The sequence below is a fragment of the Bombina bombina genome, chromosome 2, assembly GCF_027579735.1.
Source record: "Bombina bombina isolate aBomBom1 chromosome 2, aBomBom1.pri, whole genome shotgun sequence".
Classification (NCBI taxonomy): Eukaryota; Metazoa; Chordata; class Amphibia; order Anura; family Bombinatoridae; genus Bombina; species Bombina bombina.
The window spans coordinates 192,529,212-192,549,016 of NC_069500.1; the positions used below are offsets into that span (position 1 = coordinate 192,529,212).

A 19,805-nucleotide genomic window follows, 5' to 3' on the forward strand; every position below is an offset into this window, starting at 1 on the left:
TCACAGGCCTGTTGAATAACAGACCAACAACTATTAATATTCTGCCCTCACTATCCATTGTAGATTTAATTAGTTGGAAGGGGGTATTACGATGTAGCAAGATTCCTACCCCATTTCTCTTTTTTTCATTGGAATTAAAAAACCCTGTTGGGTAGTCTCTCGAGGAGAATTTGGGTTATGCTGCTCTAGGGATGTGTGTTTCCTGTACAAATATTACCGAACCCCTTTGCTTTGCAAACCATCGTAAGGCGACGGATCTTTTGGAAGGGGAGTTAAGCCCCTTGGTGTTCTGTGAAATTATCTGTATGTTTATATGCATTATGTTTAAGTGAGTCTTGGTGTATAGCTCGCTTCTTACCTTGACACAGAGAATGGGGTTTGGGGAGCTGTCTTTTTACCCCCGAGCCCATGAGACAAGAAGAAACTTGTGGTTGCGATGTTAGTGTACAGCCATATCTGGAGGACTGATCCTGTGGATGAGCTAAAATAAGCAAACAAACATTCATTAACCTTATAACAACTAACCAATCAAGTCTAACAATGGTTATGCTAAACAGAAATGTTTGATTTGTCCCCATGAAGGCCAAACGTATTTAACTAAGGGTAGGGGGATGCAGCAATCATACTGCTGCTGCTCCTGCATTCTGTTACGTCATTGTCCAGGGTATGGTATATAATTGTCCATATTGTCAATCACTCATTTGCCAATATTTACATATAAGTTCTCTTCTGAGGGAGTCAAGTCCATAGGTATTATTACATGTTACTATCTAGTAATAGAGAGGTGCTCTGATGATACAAGTCATACCAACAGACAAAGCAGGGCCTGAAAAAACAAAAAGAGAGACCCACTAGTCCGTCACAGACTGTTCATGGTGGTGCCTTGTTGCTGGGCTCTCCTTAAGGTCTTCCGGAGGTTGATAATTTAGTTTTCTTCGGGACCATTGTCCATTTCTGTTTTTGCGTTTTAGGCGGGGTGTGTCATGCCGAGTCTACTTCTTGCTCTTTTCCAGCCTCTGAGGAGAGCCTTAGTATTGGAATATTTAGTTGTGTGCAGAATTTCTCTAAATCTTCAAGGTCTCTATAGGTTGCTTATTTGTTGTCTTTCAGTGCCCTTAGGGAGAAGGGGAATCCCCAACGATAAGGTACTCCTAGCCCTCTCAGATGTGCTGTCAGAAATCCAACCTCTCTGCCTTTTGTCAGTGTTAAAGGGCTTAGATCAGCGTATATTTGGAGGGGAGTTCCCTGAAACTGAACTGGTGACTTCTTCCTTGCTGCTGTTAGAATAATTTCTTTGTCCTGAAAATAGTGGCATCTCAGTATAACGTATCTGGGTGGTGCAGAGGGTTGTGGCTTCGGCCGCAAGGCTCTGTGAGCTCTATCTAACGTTAAGTTTGTATCTGGACCAGAGTTCATCAGAAAGCGGAATAAGTTTTGGATATATTGCTGTAGGTCCGTAGGGGTGATGGTTTCCGGGATACCCCTAATTCTCAAATTTTGGCGGCGGCCTCTGTTATCCAGGTCTTCTATCTGGTTTTGTAGTTGGGATATTTCAGTGGTTTATTGTTGTAATTGTAGCGCTGCTAGGTTTGTAGATTATGTAGTTCTTCAGTGTGATCCTCTAACTGCACCACTCTGTTGCCTAACTCTGTAATATCTTTTTTGACATCCACCAACCCGTCTTTAATTAGCTGGCTCACCTGCAACATGAAGGCTGAAAAATCTTCCTTGGAGGGTAAAGTTTTCAGATCAGCCCTAATTAACGGGCACTCTTCATCTTGTTGGTTCTCTCTGGTGTAGTCCCTTTCCTCCCCCCATATCTGAGCAAGGTGAGCTGGGCGGTGATGTGTTGGAGGCGGCTACCGCTTTAAAGAAAGTATTCATTTTGGCACTTGGTGTAGTCGCTGGTTTTTTATTTTTGTCTGACTTCTGTTGTCTTTTTGAAGCCATGACTGTAGTGATAGTCAAAGTAAGCCTACGTGTGGTTACTGTCTGGCTCTGTATTCCCAACTGTCAAATGCAACTGAGAACAATCCTGTGATACTGTTATATCTCAGCGTTTATCCCTATATGGGAGGCCAGTCTCCCTACTTTATCTTAATCTCACTACCTTCCTCTTATAGTTATGCTTTTGGCGGTCTCAAGCCACTATAACTCCATTGTCATGTGTATTAAGTCACCTTTGTGCGGCGTGTGTTAAACTTGTAGATGGTGGGGCCTCGTCTGCTGATCCAGTGTAGCTGCAGTTTAGTGACCATTTATGAGAGGATAAACTGTGTGGGGTTGCAGTTATTGTTTATCTTACACTATTATCATCCTTCTGAGGCTGATCTATCTTGTCCTCTGTGATGTGTGTTTGAACTTGCTCCCCTTAAGGCCTTTATGTTTCTCCCATGTGATTCTTAAATAGTGTACGTGACGTACCTCTATTTATGGCCCTCTTATGTGTCTCCTTAGCTGGTGGGGCTTGTGTGGCTGGATGGCGATCTGTATGTTTACCGCTCCTGCCCCCGACACTCTCTTTGACTGATGGGGTCTCTAAAAGTTGAATAGCGGCCTATACACTCCTCACATCTACCTCCTGCACACAAACCATGAGTAGTTGTTACCCCTAGGCTCCGGAGTCTCTGATCGGCAAAATGCCATTTGTCTCTGCTCAAGGAGTGTGTGCGCACACAGCCCGCAAACTCTTTACCTCTGCTTTACTTCTGTCAAGCCGTCGGACTGTGAATTGTTCTGTGGGCTTGGTATGTTGGGCCTCAGTAATGTCGGATCTGTTGCGGCAGCATAGATACACTCCCCGAATTACATGTGGCATGTGCGGCTGTCCGTCGGCGATGTGGGACTTAGTTTGTGCTTCTGGATGGTCCTCGGTGTGTGCCCATGTCACTTTACACCAGATATGGCACCCTGGACTGTAAATAACCAAAGTAGCAGGAGCCGGCTATACGGAGCTTTACTCTTTTGCGGCCATGTTGGTCCTCGGCGCTTAGGGCTTATTACTTTTACAGGGATTTCCTTCTATTGCCAGTGAGAGTCCATGAGAACATTCAGAACCTATGGGAAATACCATTCCTGGCCACCAGGACACCCCAAACAAGACTATAAGTATCCCTCCCACTTCCCCTACCCTGTAGTAGTTATTTGCCTCGTATCATGGAGGTAGGCAGAGAGAGGTGCTCTGTAACAAAGAAAAATACGTTTACTATGGATGGGCTCAGAAGAGCTGGGGATCATACAGGGAGTGCAGAATTATTAGGCAAATGAGTATTTTGACCACATCATCCTCTTTATGCATGTTGTCTTACTCCAAGCTGTATAGCCTACTACCAATTAAGCATATTAGGTGATGTGCATCTCTGTAATGAGAAGGGGTGTGGTCTAATGACATCAACACCCTATATCAGGTGTGCATAATTATTAGGCAACTTCCTTTCCTTTGGCAAAATGGGTCAAAAGAAGGACTTGACAGGCTCAGAAAAGTCAAAAATAGTGAGATATCTTGCAGAGGGATGCAGCACTCTTAAAATTGCAAAGCTTCTGAAGCGTGATCATCAAACAATCAAGCGTTTCATTCAAAATAGTCAACAGGGTCGCAAGAAGCGTGTGGAAAAACCAAGGCGCAAAATAACTGCCCATGAACTGAGAAAAGTCAAGCGTGCAGCTGCCAAGATGCCACTTGCCACCAGTTTGGCCATATTTCAGAGCTGCAACATCACTGGAGTGCCCAAAAGCACAAGGTGTGCAATACTCAGAGACATGGCCAAGGTAAGAAAGGCTGAAAGACGACCACCACTGAACAAGACACACAAGCTGAAACGTCAAGACTGGGCCAAGAAATATCTCAAGACTGATTTTTCTAAGGTTTTATGGACTGATGAAACGAGAGTGAGTCTTGATGGGCCAGATGGATGGGCCCGTGGCTGGATTGGTAAAGGGCAGAGAGCTCCAGTCCCACTCAGACGCCAGCAAGGTGGAGGTGGAGTACTGGTTTGGGCTGGTATCATCAAAGATGAGCTTGTGGGGCCTTTTCGGGTTGAGGATGGAGTAAAGCTCAACTCCCAGTCCTACTGCCAGTTTCTGGAAGACACCTTCTTCAAGCAGTGGTACAGGAAGAAGTCTGCATCCTTCAAGAAAAACATGATTTTCATGCAGGACACTGCTCCATCACACGCGTCCAAGTACTCCACAGCGTGGCTGGCAAGAAAGGGTATAAAAGAAGAAAATCTAATGACATGGCCTCCTTGTTCACCTGATCTGAACCCCATTGAGAACCTGTGGTCCATCATCAAATGTGAGATTTACAAGGAGGGAAAACAGTACACCTCTCTGAACAGTGTCTGGGAGGCTGTGGTTGCTGCTGCACGCAATGTTGATGGTGAACAGATCAAAACACTGACAGAATCCATGGATGGCAGGCTTTTGAGTGTCCTTGCAAAGAAAGGTGGCTATATTGGTCACTGATTTGTTTTTGTTTTGTTTTTGAATGTCAGAAATGTATATTTGTGAATGTTGAGATGTTATATTAGTTTCACTGGTAAAAATAAATAATTGAAATGGGTATATATTTGTTTTTTGTTAAGTTGCCTAATAATTATGCACAGTAATAGTCACCTGCACACACAGATATCCCCCTAAAATAGCTATAACTAAAAACAAACTAAAAACTACTTCCAAAACTATTCAGCTTTGATATTAATGAGTTTTTTGGGTTCATTGAGAACATGGTTGTTGTTCAATAATAAAATTAATCCTCAAAAATACAACTTGCCTAATAATTCTGCACTCCCTGTATATCCATATAAATCTCAATAGAGTATTGGTATATATAATACTGGTTAAAGTTGGGTTTCTCATGCCTCTTTTCAATCTTATCCCCTGTCTGATAATGCGGTGTGTTTCACACTAAATTACAGACTCATTATAGGTAAGGCTTCACCTCTTTCATGGCATTTTGTCTAATTAAGAGGTGGAGTAAGCTTTGTCCCTGTGCCTAGGTTACGTTTACTGTGCTCTTTCGTAATCCACTTTTACAAGCGGCAGCTTGCCGCTGATGAACTGTATTTCTTGGGAATTGCAGAGATGTGCTTTGTCAGGTTGGTATGCAGGATTCTGACAAGCATTTCTCCTTCTATGGACTTATCAGACCCAGTTATAGTCACGATTAGAGGATTGTGTAAGGGCAGCTCTCGTTGCTGGTTTCCCGGTCATCCTAGTCATATTGTACAGGCCTCTCCTTATGGCCTATGGGGAAGATTTGGACCACAGGCTTTGCTCTGATGCAGGCCGTAGTGGTGTGCGGAGAAGTCGCAGCCTGCAGTAGATATTGTTTTAGCGCCATTTCTGCTGCACGATAGTCTGGTGGGAGATCAGTATCAAAAGGGCTTGGTAGATCTGGACGTGGTAAGATGCCCTAAACTGGGCTTTCAAGGGGGGCAGTTGTGTGTGTTGGGACCAGTTATTGCGCTGTGCTGTTCGCAATATCTGATTCCATTGCAATGGACGACTCCAGGGAGAGTCTGGTGGAACCTTCTTTGTCGGTTTCATTACAAATAATAGATGTTAGATTAGTCACAATGAACCCGATGACACAACTCTGCTCTTCGTGCCTCACTTATGTTCTTAGATCATACTCGGGAGGCCAAGGTGGTCTGACTGCGGTAGAGGCCCAATGTATGTTGACTACAGTAGGTCCTGATTCCTCAGCTCCCAATTTTTTCCTGTTTTTCCCATTATTGATAAAATCATTTCTAAGGAGAGAGAAGGGCCAGGAGGTTCTTTTGTTTCTTTGGAGACTTTCAAGAGACTGTTTCTTGTCCAAGATGACCACGCAGAGTCGTGGAATAGTGTCCCTTTCAGAGATAGTACTATATCCTCTACAATTAAACTCTGGGTTAACCCGACTACAATGACCTCTTCAATGGAGAAGGGAGGTTTGGAGGATATCTCAGGGCGATGTCCCTTCAGGCTGGCGCTGGGTTTGCTGCTGTCACAAAAGCAGCCAAGTCTTGGTGTGAATCAATAGCGAGTAGGATTCAGGTGTCTCCCCTGAAGGAGATCAAGGATCAGGTCTGCTTTCTAGGGATAGCTAGTGCTTACATCTGGAAAACTATCTTACAGGTTGTTCTCCGCAATACTAAGAAGTCTGGCGTTGCGGTCCTGGCTAGGTGAGCTCTGTGGCTTTTGTCGCAACCAGAGGATAACACAACTGAGTCTGGTCTTTTACCCTTGCCTGTTAGGGGCAGGACCTTGTTTGGGCAGACCTTGAGTGCCTCTGTCGGCACAGTCAAGTGTGGCAGTGTGGTTCCCTTGGTCAGGATCCAAGAGGTAAATCTAAAGAGAGGTGCATGGAAGTGCATCAGTCTGTATCACATAGGACATCCAGAAAGTCTCCCGGAAGCGCTATAGGACTGGGCAGCTCGAAGGGCCGTCCGGGTGCTGCTAGTCAGCGTGAGGGGTTCGGCTACCACTTCACGTCAGGTTGCGTGGGGGGCAGACTTTCATTGTATCAGAAGGATTGATCCCCCAAGGGATTGCTTCTTACCATCAAAGGTTAGAAAAATCCCGTAAGAAGGGCGGCTCTCCGTTGCGGGGAAAGATCTTATCGATATGGGAGCTATCGTTTCCATTCCTGCACCTGAGAGGGGAAGAGGTTTCTACTCTGCCCTCTATGTAGTTCCCGCAAGAGAAGGGGTATTCCACCCTTTTTTGGACCTGAAGGAATTCAACAGATTTGTACAAGTGCCGATCTTTAAGGTGGAATCGTTAAAGTCCTTTCTTCCTTCTCCTAGCCCAGGAGGGTAAATCTATGTCAACCATTGTTTTAAAGAATGCGTTCCTCCATATCCAGATGCATAGGGATTGCTTTTGTTTCTTACGGTTTGCCTTACTAGATATGCACTTCCAGTAGGATTGGCTACGGTTCCTCATGTTCTCACTGAGGTGCTAGGAGCTCTTTTGGCTGCTGTTCGGTTCCAGGGGATTTCAGTAGCTTCTTACCTGGAGGATATTCTGGTTCAGGCTCCATCCTTGCATGTGGCTCAGGACCACACTCAGAGAATAATCTGGTGTTTACTGGTGCATGGTTTGAATATCAACCTGGAGAAGAGTTCCCTTGTTCCATCCACAAGGGTTTGCTTTCGGGAACGGTCATAAACTCTGTCAGTAAGAATCTCTATCTCTCTGATCAACGCAGGGAAATGCATTCAGAAGGCATGTTCTCTGCTTTTTTCTAATGTCCATTCTTCAGTAGCACAATTAATGGAGGTGGTAGATCCCATAATGGTGACATCTGACGCTATACCGTTTGTTTGGTTTCATGTGCAACTACTTGTGCATACTTGGCTTCATCTGCGACTACTGCAGTCATGCATGCTTAGACAGTGGAATGCGGATCATTCAGACCTGTCGCATATTGTCTACCTGTATACCCAGATGAGAGAGAGTCTTAACTGGTGGCTATCCTCCACGTCTGTTCATTTAGGACTTTGTTTCCATTGTTCTTCCTGGGTCGTAATCACAGCAGATGCAAGTCTGACTGGCTGGGTCGCTTCTTGTGGTTCTCTTAAAGCACAAGGTTCTTGGGTCCAGGAAGAAGTGTCTCTCCCTATCAATATTCTAGAGTTAAGGGCTATATATAATGCGCTTCTAGTGTGGCCTCATTTGGTTTATTCTCAGTTTATACAATTCCATTCGGATGAAATCATGTCAGTAGCCTATATAAACCTCCAGGGAGGTGCCTGGAGCCCATTGGCGATGCAATAAGTGTCTTGCATCCTTCAGTGGGCGGAGAGGAACCAATGTCAACTTTAGGCTTTGCAAATCACAGGGGTGGAGCATTGGGAAGTTGATTTGTAGAATAGGCATACTCTCCATTTGTAGGAGTGGTCCCTCAATCAGGAAGTCTTTCAGGAAATAACCCGTCGATGGGGTGTTCCAGACATAGATTTGATAGCTTCCCGTTTCAATGCCAAGCTCCAGATGTATGGTACAAAGACCAGGGGTCTGAAGGTGGAGCTAGTGGATGCGCTTGTGGTTACATGGAACTACAATTTAGTTTATCTGTTCCCTCTTATTGTTCTTCTCCAAGTGGTGGCTCAGATCAAACAGGAAAGTTTCCCAACTATTCCGTTAGCCCCTGCGTGGCCACGCAGGTTTTGGTATACTGACCTGCTCCCCCTTGGCGACTGCCCCTTTCCTTAGGATTTATTGTCTCAAGGTCTATTCTTTTACCAGGATCTTGACAGTCTGCAGCTTAATGCCTGGATATTAAATGGCTGAGAGATGATTCTCTAATAGAGTGTTACTCCCTTTTCAGGTTGTCTGGCCTGTTTTTTTTTGGCTCCTTGCATTGATTCACTTGGTGTTATCTCTCTGTAGTGTGAAATTTTGTGTGTCTATTTCATCTGTCTCTAGGAGGCTCTGGAGATGGACCAGTAAGTCTGCTTGTTTGGGGTCATACCTTGACCTTTACTGTTTGTTTAATTAGTTCGCCAGTTGTTCTGTTTGTTTTTGGGCTTGTGTTAGCCTTAGTTTTGTATCAGTTGCTTCCTAGAGAGCATGTTCGTTCTTGAAGGTTTTTATGAAGCCTTGATTGAGCTTCTGGTTTTTTTTTTATTTTTTTTTTTATTTTTTTAATTGAGGTTCAAATCAAGGCATACAAGCATTATTTGTCCATAAGTGATAAATACAGAAACAAATTCACCGTATACAAACAGGATAAACAGAAAAGTGCATCATATATTCTTATGACAAATTACACATGTACTACAATAGATAATTGCCTAATAAACTATATACCCTCTAGGTGACACATGAGGCCACTCTTGGACCTCTCAATATTGCGGTGAATGCAAAATAATAGAGGGTAATCTCAGATAAGAGGAGACCACTCTTGGGTCTCAGATAATGAACCTTCATTATATTTTTATATAACCTATCTACTGTTCAACCATATGATATAGATTATAACTATGTAGGAAAGGACTATCTTTGAAAATTAAACATTATATAGCGAGTACTGAGTACAAGATAAAATATCATATTAGGTAAGAGCTGGCATTAAATATTAGGAAGTATGTGATCAAAAATGATAACAGAAAATAGCTGGCGCCTCTCTGGGTATAATATCCCTGTTGTATGAAATTAGCTCTAAGCCTAAATCTTACTGGGTAGTTTTAGAGGGGTAAATAAGGTCTATACCACAGGCTTAAATTAGGTTGGCTGGAGATACTAAAATATTCAAAAACGTGGGAAAATGTTAAGATCCATGTAGCACTTGGTATGTAAGAGCTAAATATTATTATCTATCAGGCATAAAGCAGGTCTGAGTTTATTAGCACAATCTATTCTAACACATTCAATACAGTAGCCCATTATACCAGTGTTGAAGACGAAACATTACACATTATATAAAAACTTTAAGTACATATTAAAGAACCCAACTGCATGGACAGTGAGTGCAAGATCAAACATTAGAGAACATTGTATATACAGTGCAGGGTTACCCAAATAATGGCTTAACACATGAATGCAGTTGGAGCAGGGACTCCAAAAGGTGCCCCTCCTATGTCCCTGTACACTTATAAATCATATGCTATCTATATTCAAAAATGTTGCTAAGATAAGTTAAAAGCTATGTCAATATATAATAGAAAAATAGCAAAGGGAAACAAGATCTAGAGCTGGTTATTTAACTAGCATGTGAGGACTACATCAGAGAAGAAGCATCCTTTTCCAGCGTAAAGAAAAAAAAAAAAAAGATCTTTAAAATTTAATGGCATACTTACAAGTGCTGAGCCTAGATGGTGAGTAGCTTATGGTGGCTAAAAGAATAATATTTTCTCAATGCATAAAGAAATATTTACATTATAATTAACATAGTTCTATCTGATATGTTGTTATAGCCATCTAGTGGTGAAAATGTGAATTACACTCAATTATGAATCCAACTCAAAAACGCAACCTATATGATAAAAAAAAAAAAAAACTACGTACTGTATAATGTCTACAAACTAAATATAGGGTCTGAACAAACATGAATAAAATGTTAGAGGCTAAGTATGATTACAGAGTAAGGTCTTCTAGATGGGCATTTGCTGTCATTATCGCAAGGTTACCACATTCAACAAGCACAGCATCAGGACGGTACAGCAAATTAACAACTAAATTAATAAAAGGCTATACATTTGAGTCTAGAGTAATGGTCCATTATGAAGTCTAAATACGTGGAATGAGCTAGCAACTGGCAGTGACACCCTAACTATATCTCAGGAAAATACCCCTATATGGTTAACATGTTATAATACTGTTTAGGAGAAATTACGGAAAGTAACCTCAACATAATCAATAATCACAGCTCCCAAGGTTCAAGCCCAGAGGCTATCATCGAGACATATTAGTCCAGCTATGAAAGGAATTGAGGTTGGACTGCCAAAGTAGTCTGAACCCGGTATCTGAATTAAGAGTGTCAGGATTATTCAGAGAGGAGTCAAGCATGGTGTAGGCAGTAAGGTATCATGGGCAGCTTTCTGTCAACCAACTCCTGTTGGCTCCTCAAGAAAGGCTCTAGAAGAGGCTGTGGGACTCAAGATAGGTGAGTAATCATTTGAGTGGCCAGGCTCCGATAAACAGGCAGATTGTGAGTACCTCCAAAAGGTGTGACCAAAGCAAACCTCTCCACTCCTCGCATCCCCAAATAGAGCTGTGTGCTGAGGTTGATAGGTGTGCTCCACTATGCAGACCGTGTGTCCAATGTGAAGAGACTCCGTGATCTCCCTTACAGAAACAGGCCTGCCGCACTGAGCATCTAAGCTGGAACATGGGGTAAACTGTGTGCTCACTTCTCTCTTTATGACAGGTAGATGCACAGTGGTCTCCCGAATGTCGCGCAGATTGCACTGGGCTGGAGGGATTATGTCCTCTGACGTTGTCGGCCTCACCGGGCTTTGTGGTTGCGGCAAGCTGCATGTTATAGATTTTTGGAGATCCATTTGTAGCATAATCACCAGGCTCCTCTGCAGGTCTTGGTAATGCTGGTATATTAACGCCTGGATCTTCTGTTCCCAGCTGTCAACTGCTTCCAGGATATTTATCGTGAGTTATTCCATTTGTCACAGAAGAGAGTACACAAATGAGGTGTAAAATAGGCAGCGTAGAAGTACTGTTCTATAGCGTGGTATAAACTAGTAATTGCAGGTTTATTCTGCTACGTATGAGTTCAGAATCCTAATACAGGATCGGTTAACCCCAGAGTTTGGGGGGGTAAGATTGCGGCAGCCCCAGCCATATACTTCACAACCACACAGGGATAGCAACTTAGGATCGATATGCTGCGTAGTTACAGCAAGTTACAAAATGGTGTCCAAACCTGTGTAAGATTTGATCGTATATCTGTCTCAAAGAACATAGGCAAAGAACTTGTATGATCCCCAATAGTGGGCATCCATCCAGTCCTAGCAGAAGAGACTTTTAAATCTGATGGTTGTAGTATTTTTACTATGTAAAATATATATAAAGTCCTTCAGGCTTGAGGAGCTTCACAAAAACACATCCTGCCGCAGTGAGAATGGGCTCCGCCCCCCTGAGCTTCTGTTTTTGTGTCCATGTCTTTCAGGAGACTGTATTAGTTTTAGGCTCTCTGTCTTTCTGGTGGGATAATTTTCCTTCTTGTGGTTGAAAGTTCTTACGGAGAGACCTATAGGGAAACAGGCTTGGCACCTTTGTTTAGGGTTTTTAGGCCTTCAGGTTGAGATCTCAGTTGAGTGGTTGAGCAGTTCTATACGGTGGTTCCCCTTTTTCCTTTTCACAATGTTCTTTATGTTCCTTTTTGTCTCAGTGAGATATTACTGGGTGAAGATTTTTTAGGGATATGGTGCCTTATAAATAGGATTGCCTTTTGATTTCTTTACTGCCCAAATATTTCTGAACTCCACAGCTTGGGTATTGGTTTCCCATAGGTTATGAATGTTCTTGTGGAATCTCACTGCCAATAGAAGGAAAACAACCTGATAATTTAATTTCCTTCTTGGCAGTGAGAGTCCACAACCCCACCCTAATGTATTATATGTAGTGGTGGCAGTCATTTGCACCTCTGTACTTCTTGTATCTCTCTTCACTTTTCCTTATCCTCGGCTTAACTACTGGAGGGTAGGGGAAGTGGGAGGGATATTTATAGTCTTGTTTCGGGGTCTTTGCCTCCTCCTGGGGGCCAGGAATAGTATTTCCCATAGGTTATGAATGTTCTTGTGGACTCTCACTGCCAAAAAGGAGATTAAATTATCAGGTAAGAATATTTTTTGTTATCACATCATCCTCCTAATATAGGGAAAGTGCTGGTGGTACCTATATAATATAGGTATGGATGCTTATTTTGGCAGTAATGAGAAGTTCCTTACCAAGATGGTCATTATAACCATCTATTAAAAGATGTTATCATTTAGTGACAATTAGCAAGCTGACATAAAAGTAGCGGATTGTGGCACAATGTAAACTTTATAAAAACTGTAATAGTGGCTGAGTTTTTGTGCATTGATTGGGATCTAAACCTTTTTAACACCATGCCATAACATGTTAATGTCTATTCAAATTCAGTTAGTACTGCTTTGTTTGCGTTCGTATCTTTCTATATAAAACTGTTGAAACATCGCTTTTTATCATTTTGATTTCAGAGCATGACATTCCACCTGTTTCCACACGCACGAGAAGCAGTCACTTGAAACGGCCAAAGATTGGAAAGAAACACCTGGAAACTGAACAAGTAGAAGAGGGCAGCAACATAGCTCTGAGTGAATCTAAAATGTAATGAGGTCACAAAGCTGGCTGTTAACATATTTAACCAGTGATCATTTTTTTATTGTACAGTATAGACAAACACGCACATGACAAATATACAGCATAATACTTTCATAGCCCAATGGTAATGCAGTTATCGCAATATTATTCTATTCTAAATCCGATTTTCAAAATTATTATTTTTTTCAGTTACTTGTTGAGCGCTATCAGATTCCATAGCGCTATAAAGATTAGTATAGAATGCAAAGGTAGCATTTAAGGCAAATAAGTAGAAGGCCCTGCAAGAGTTGCGCTGTTGTAAATCACCTTTTATTAAGGTAATTTACAAAAAAGCTGGGCTTGTAGGATTACATGCTAAATTGGTTCAAGACGATGACAAAACAGGCGAGGAACTGAGGTAAATTTTTTTAGTGTATATTGTATGCATCTCTGAACAGTAACGTTTTTAAGGAGCACTTAAAACTTTGAAAACAAGGAGAGAGTCTTGTGGACCGAGGCAGAGAGTTCCACAAGATAGGGGTCATTCTGGAGAAGTCCTGTAGATGGTAATGTGAGAAGGTAACTAGAGGGGAGGAGAGAATGTCATGAGCAGAGCGAAAGGGACGGGAGGGAGAGTATCTGGAGACAAGAGATATAGGGAGGAACAGTGATATTGAGTACCTTGAATGGTAGGGTAAGGGTTTTCTGTTTTATTCTGTAGGTTAAAGAAAGCCAGTAAAGGGATTGTCAGAGAGGTGCCGCAGATAAGGAGCGGCATGTAAGGAAGATCAGCATGGTAGAGGCATTTATTATGGATTGTAAAGGAGTTAGATGGCAGCTAGAGAGACCAGAGAGAATGGAGTTGCAATAGTCAAGTCTGGAAATAATGAAAGAGTAAATTAAAATCTTAGTTGTGTCTTGTGTGAGGAAGTATGGAATTTTAGCAGTGATTTTAAAGTGGAAACTGCAGTAATTGGCCAAAGACTGGATGTGAGGAGTGAATGAAAAGATCTGAGTCTAGTGTGACCCAAAGACATTAAAAGTTTGGTAGAAATTTTGAGAGAAGAGGTGGAAATAAGGAGCTCAGTTTTGCAAAGATTTAGTTTAGGACATCCTGTATGAAATATTCAAAAGACAGTTAGTGGCATGGGTTATCAAGGAAGGGGGTAGTTCTGGTGTAGAGAGGTAGATTTGGGTGTCATCAGCATACAAATGATACTGAACAACGTGATTTTACTTACCCGTTAACATCGAAAACAGAAGAACTAGCAAAAAAAAAAAGGCACTAATCTTTATGATCTTTAAAATACAGATAGATTTAACAGTGGTTGCTGATATGTAAAAGTTTTAAAGGGACATTAAACACTTTGAGATAGTAATAAAATGACAAATCATATATGTCTTTCCAATGGCATGGAGAGACCACGATTCCATTCAATTACTGTTGGGAAATTCAACTCCTGGCCACCAGGAGGAGGCAAAGACACCCCAGCAAAGCTTAAGTATCCCTCCCACTTCCCATACTCACCTGTAATTCTTTGCCTCTGTAACAAGGAGGAAGCAAAGATAGTGCTCTGAAAAAAGATGAATCTAAGTCTTTTAATGGGCATTTTCCCTTCAAGGTAGGACTGGGGTTAATGACGTGTCCATGTAAATCTCTTTAGTAAGAGTATTGGTAGTTGTTAGCTGGTGGATGTCGCAGGGAACTTCTCTGTCCTCCTCCAGCAATCTGTACTAACACCCCCCTTCTGGCAACCAGGGATGGTTACTCTGCTTTCCTTCTACTTCAGGTTCCTGTCAGAAGTCTGGATGAAGCTGTCAGACCTGAAAGTGTTGTGTCTGCTCCACAGCAGTGACCCTGGAGGGTATGTACCTTTTTAATTATTTTATAGGACACGGAGAACATGGGCCTTACTATAGGTGACCACTGACCAGATGGCCCTAGGGTCTGGGGATTCTAATGGAAAACGCATGATGGGTTTTCCACTTTAAATATGCAGCAGACTTTTATTCAGGGATTGGCTGTGTTTAGGGACTTGGCTATCAGAAGGCTTTTCTGGGATTTTTTATTATCTTATGACATCGAAGATGTTATTGTATCTTTCAATATGTATGACCACAGCGTCTGCTTATTTATTAAGCATCTTAGATGCGAAGGGTGTGTAGACTTTTGCGATCGTGGAGCGCCATTTTGCAACCGTTAAGTATTTTATTTGATAAAGAAGTAAAAGAACTAAAAATGGATCTTTTATTTATTTTGTTCCTTTATTGTTCCTTTATTACTGTTGGGTTATCTGTTTTCTCATGATGGAGAAGGACAGTATGAATAATTTGGAAGATTCAACCTTATTTATTGCAAATAAATGCCTTTACTGTGTAGCGCAAACAGTTTGCACAACTTTGTTCCATATGTTTGTCTTCTTTCTTGCAAGCCAGACCCCTGGGAAATAAATCTCTGACATCCTTGTCAGGAATAGTTAACCATTTAGAAAATAAAGGTTAAACATTTTTCCTTGTTATTTCTATATTTCTCTAGTATGGATGGCACAATGGATTTACAATTGTGTTCCACATGTTTAGCTTCTATGTTGCAGACAAAAATAAAATATTTGCTATTGCTAAAGTAGTTAACACCTCAGAGCTTTCTACCTCTCAGGACTTTGTTGTACTTGACATGCCTCAACTTTCTCCTTCGTCCCTTTCCCTAGTAGTTGCACCGGCAGTGCCCTGTGGCTCAGTCTCTTTCTGGGGGAATCTTTACCAGGAGACTTTGTAGCACAGCTCACACAGGCTATTTATGTTATGCTGAGTTCCTTATTTATTGGAGGTAAGAGAAATACTAAACATGTTTCCTCTGAATCAGGAATCTCATCTATCACCAAGGCTGCTTTAGTCAATTTAGCTCATATATCTGAGGATGACCATTCCTCAGTGGCCTCTGAAGGTGAAATCTCTTATTCTGACTCTGCTTCAGACAGTCCAGTAGAATTAGAGTTAGTTGATTTTAGGTTTAAGCTTGAACACCTTCGCTTATTACTTAAGGAGGTGCTAGCTACCTTGGATGTCCCGGAGCCCAAACCATCAGAAACTTTTAAGATCCCTAAGTTGGACAGAGTTTATGATGTCATGCCTAAGACTGTGGATGTTTTTCCAGTCCCTGCTCGCATGTCAAACATCATCTATAAGGAATGGGAAAGACAGAGGATTCCTTTTTCTCCGTCTCCTATATTTTTCCAGTTTCTGACTCTATATTGGAGCTATGGAATACAATTCCTAAGGTGTACGGAGCTATCTCCACCCTGGCCAAGAGAACTACTATACCTTTAGAGGATAGTACTTCATATAAGGACCCCATGGATCGGAAGTTGGAGGGGTACATAAGGAAAATTTTCCAGCATCTTAGTCTGCTATGGCAGCTGACTGCGGGTATAGCTGCAGTAGCTGGAGCTGCCACGTATTGGTGTGACTCCTTATCTGAGCTGATTTTGCAGGAGAATCCCATGGAGGAGATTCAGGCTTGGATTAAGGCTTTAAAGATAGTGAATTCCTTTATTTGGGATGCTAATATGCAAATTGCCTCTCTGAGTGCAAAGTCCTCAGGTCTGGCAGTTCTATCTCATAGAGCCTTGTGGCTAAAGTCCTGGTCAGTGGATGTGGTTTCTAAATCAAGGCTTCTTTCCTTACCTTTTAAGGGGAAGTCTTTATTTGGTCCGGGTCTTGACTCTCCACGGTGACTGGAGTTAAAGGGGCCTTCCTTCCACAGGATAAGAAGACTAGATCTTCTCATTTTCGTTCCCCTCGCAACTATAAGGGACAGAAATCCTCGGCCTCCAATAAATCCGATCAGCCCAAGAGTTCCTGGAAGCCTATCCAGACTTGGAACAAAAACAAAAAATCCAAAGACCTTCCTCTGAGAATAAGACAGCATGAAGGGGCGGCCCCCGGTCCGGGATCGGGTCATGTAGGGTGCAGACTATCTTTTTTTCTGGATGCTTGGGTTCGCAATGTCCCAGATCCTTGGGCAGTGGACATCTCCAAAGAATACAAAATAGGTTTCAAATTGTGCCCTCCTAGAGGCAGATTTCTCCTATCAAGTCTCTTATAAAATCCAGTGAAAAGAGAGGCTTTCTAGAATTGTGTAAAGGACCTTTCTTTCTTGGGAGTGAACGTCCTGGTCCCTCCTGCAGAACAGGGATTAGGGTTTTATTCAAACCTTTTCTGTCCTATTCTGGATCTAAAATGTCTTATCAAGTTTCTCAAGTTTCTGTCCTTCAAGATGGAGACTATCAGATCCATTCTCCCTTTGATCCAAGAGGGTCAGTTCATGACCACTACAGACCTGAAGGATGCGTACCTCCATGTTCCTATTCACAAGGAACACTTAATTCCTGCGGTTTGTCTTTCTAGACAAACACTTTTAATTTGTAGCCCTTCCCTTTGGTCTAGCTACAGCTCCCAGAATCTTTACGAAGGGTACTGGGGGCTCTTTAAGTGATGGCCAGGTCTTAGGGAATCGCTGTGGCCCTGTACCTGGATGACATCTTGGTTCAGGCTCCATCTTTTCATTTGGCAAAATCGCACACGGACTCTCTGTTGTTTCTTCTTCACTCTCACAGATGGAAGATAAACCTGGACAAGAGTTCCCTGATTCCCACTACCAGGGTCTGTTTTTTTGGGGACAATCATAGATTCCGTCTCTATGAAGATCTTCCTGACAGATTTGAGAAAGTCCAGACTTCTCTCTGCCTGTCTCTCCCTTCAGTCCTCTGCACGCCCTTCAGTGGCGCAGTGCATGGAAATATTTGGTCTCATGGTGGCCTCCATGGACATTATTCCTTTTTGCTTGCTTCCATCTGAGACCTTTCCAATCATGTATGCTCAGACAATGGAACGGCATTCATTCGAATCTGTTGTAGCGAATCGTCCTAGACAACCACACAAGAGAATCTCTTTCTTGGTGGCTCTGTCAGGATCATCTAGCCCAAGGCATGTGCTTTTTGAGATCATTGTGGGAGATTGTGACTATGGATGCCAGCCTCTCAGGCTGGGGAGCTGTTTGGGGTTCCTTAAAAGGACACCCGAATTTTTGTTGTTTTAAAAAATAGATAATCTCTTTATTACCCATTCCCCAGTTTTGTATAACCAACACTGTTATATTAATATACTTTTTAACTCTGTGATTAACTTGTATCTAAGCATCTTCTGACAGCCCCCTGATCACATGACATTTGATTTATTATCTATTGACTTGCATTTAGCCAATTAGTGCAGTGTCTGCCACGATCCACGGGCGTGATCACAATGTTATCTATATGGTTTACATGAACTAGCTCTCCCCTGTTGTGAAAAGCAAATAAAAAAGCATGTAATAAGAAGTGCCTTCAAGGGCTTAGAAATTATCATATGAGCCTTCCTAGGTTTATCTTTCAACTAAGAATACCAAGAGAACAAAGCAAAATTGGTGATAAAAGTAAATTGGAAAGTTATTTAAAATGACATACCCTATTTGAAACACTAAAGCTTTTTTTTGGAGTTGACTGTCCCTTTAAATGCTCATGGATCCTAGTTAGCGGAAAAATCGGTCCTCCCGATCAACATTCTGGAGCTGAGAGCAATCTAAAATGCTCTGGTGGCATGGCCTCAACTAAGTTCTGTCCGATTTCTCAGATTCCAATCAGACAACATAACTTCTGTGGCTTGCATCAATCTGTTCTCTCTGTTTGCCCTTCTTCCCAGGGTCATAGCCCTTATCAAGCAGAAGCGGACCTCTGTGATCCTAATTGCTCTAATTGCTCCAGCTTGGCTGCACAGGACTTGGTTTGATCTGGTGAAGATGTCATCCTTCCCTCCATGGAGGTTGCAGCTGAGGAAGGACCTTCTACTTCAAGGTTCATTCCTTCATCAAAATCTAGATTCTTTGAGACTGACTGCATGGAGGATTGAATGCTTAGTCCTTAGAGGTTTTTCAGATAGGGTAATTGAAACTCTGATCCAGGTGCGTAAGTCAGTGACTCGCCGGAAAACCTAAATTAGGTTTTCTTGCCAAGGTGGTTTCTGACAGCAATATTAGTCAGGAGATTGTAGTTCCTTCCTTTTGTCCTAATCCTTCTTCTCAGAAGGAACGTTTGCTTCTCAACCTAGATGTGGTTTATGCTCTAAAGTTTTATCTCCAGGCTACCAAGAAGCTTAAACAATCTTCTTCATTGTTTGTAATGTGTTCCGGTAGGCACAAGGGCCTAAAGGCCACTGCAACTACTCTTTCCTTTTGGCTAAGGAGTGTCATTTGTTTGGTTTGTGAGACAGCTGGACAGCAGCCTCCTGAGAGGATTAAGGCTCACTCTACCCGTGCTGTTTCTTCTTCCTTCTTTAAGAACAAATCTTCCATGGAACAAATCTGTAAGGCGGCTACTTGGTCCTCTTTGCATACCTTTTCAAAATTCTGCAAATTTTATGTTTTTGCCTCAGCTGAGGCTTCTTTTGGGAGAAGGGTGCTTCAAGCGGTGGTGCCTTCAGTTTAGGTCCGCCTGCCTTTAGTTCCCCCTCACTGTCCATTCGGTGTCCTCTCTGGCTTGGGTATTGGTTTCCCAACAGTAATTGAATAGAGTTGTGAACTCTCCATGCCATTTGAAAGAAAACAAAATGTATGCTTACCTGATAAATTATTTTCTTTCTTGGAATGAAGAGTCCATGACCCGCCCTTTTATAATTTTCAAGGCAAAATTTATTTTTATAATCTTCAGGCACCTCTATACCACTTTTGTTCCTCTTTCTTTTTTCTTATTCCCTCAGCTACATGACTGGGGAGTATGGGAAGTGGGCAGGATACTTAAGCTTTGCTGGAGTGTCTTTCCCTCTTCCTGGTGGCCAGGATTGGAATTTCCCAACAGTAATTGAATGGAATCGTGGACTCTACATTCCAGGAAAGAAAATAATATAAAAACAATTCTGCAATATACTTTCATTATTTATTTTGTCCCCTTTTCCTGTAATTCTATTCTGAAATTGTGAACCTTTCAGTTCCTGTTAGAAATGGA

General features: G+C 42.1%; 1 protein-coding gene across 5 annotated transcripts in view; it reads left to right on the forward strand.

Annotated features, from left to right (window-relative positions):
• The window catches only part of FAM169A (family with sequence similarity 169 member A), a 329,491-nt gene that overhangs the window by 240,671 nt on the left and 69,015 nt on the right, over positions 1 to 19,805 (forward strand). For all 5 annotated transcript variants that reach the window (XR_008400610.1, XM_053701406.1, XM_053701407.1 and 2 more), the window contains exon 10: positions 12,669 to 12,798. Coding sequence is in view for 4 of the 5 variants with exons in the window: in XM_053701406.1 (XP_053557381.1) it covers positions 12,669 to 12,798 (130 nt within the window). In the remaining variant the exon portion in view is untranslated. The remainder of the gene's footprint in view (positions 1 to 12,668; positions 12,799 to 19,805) is intronic.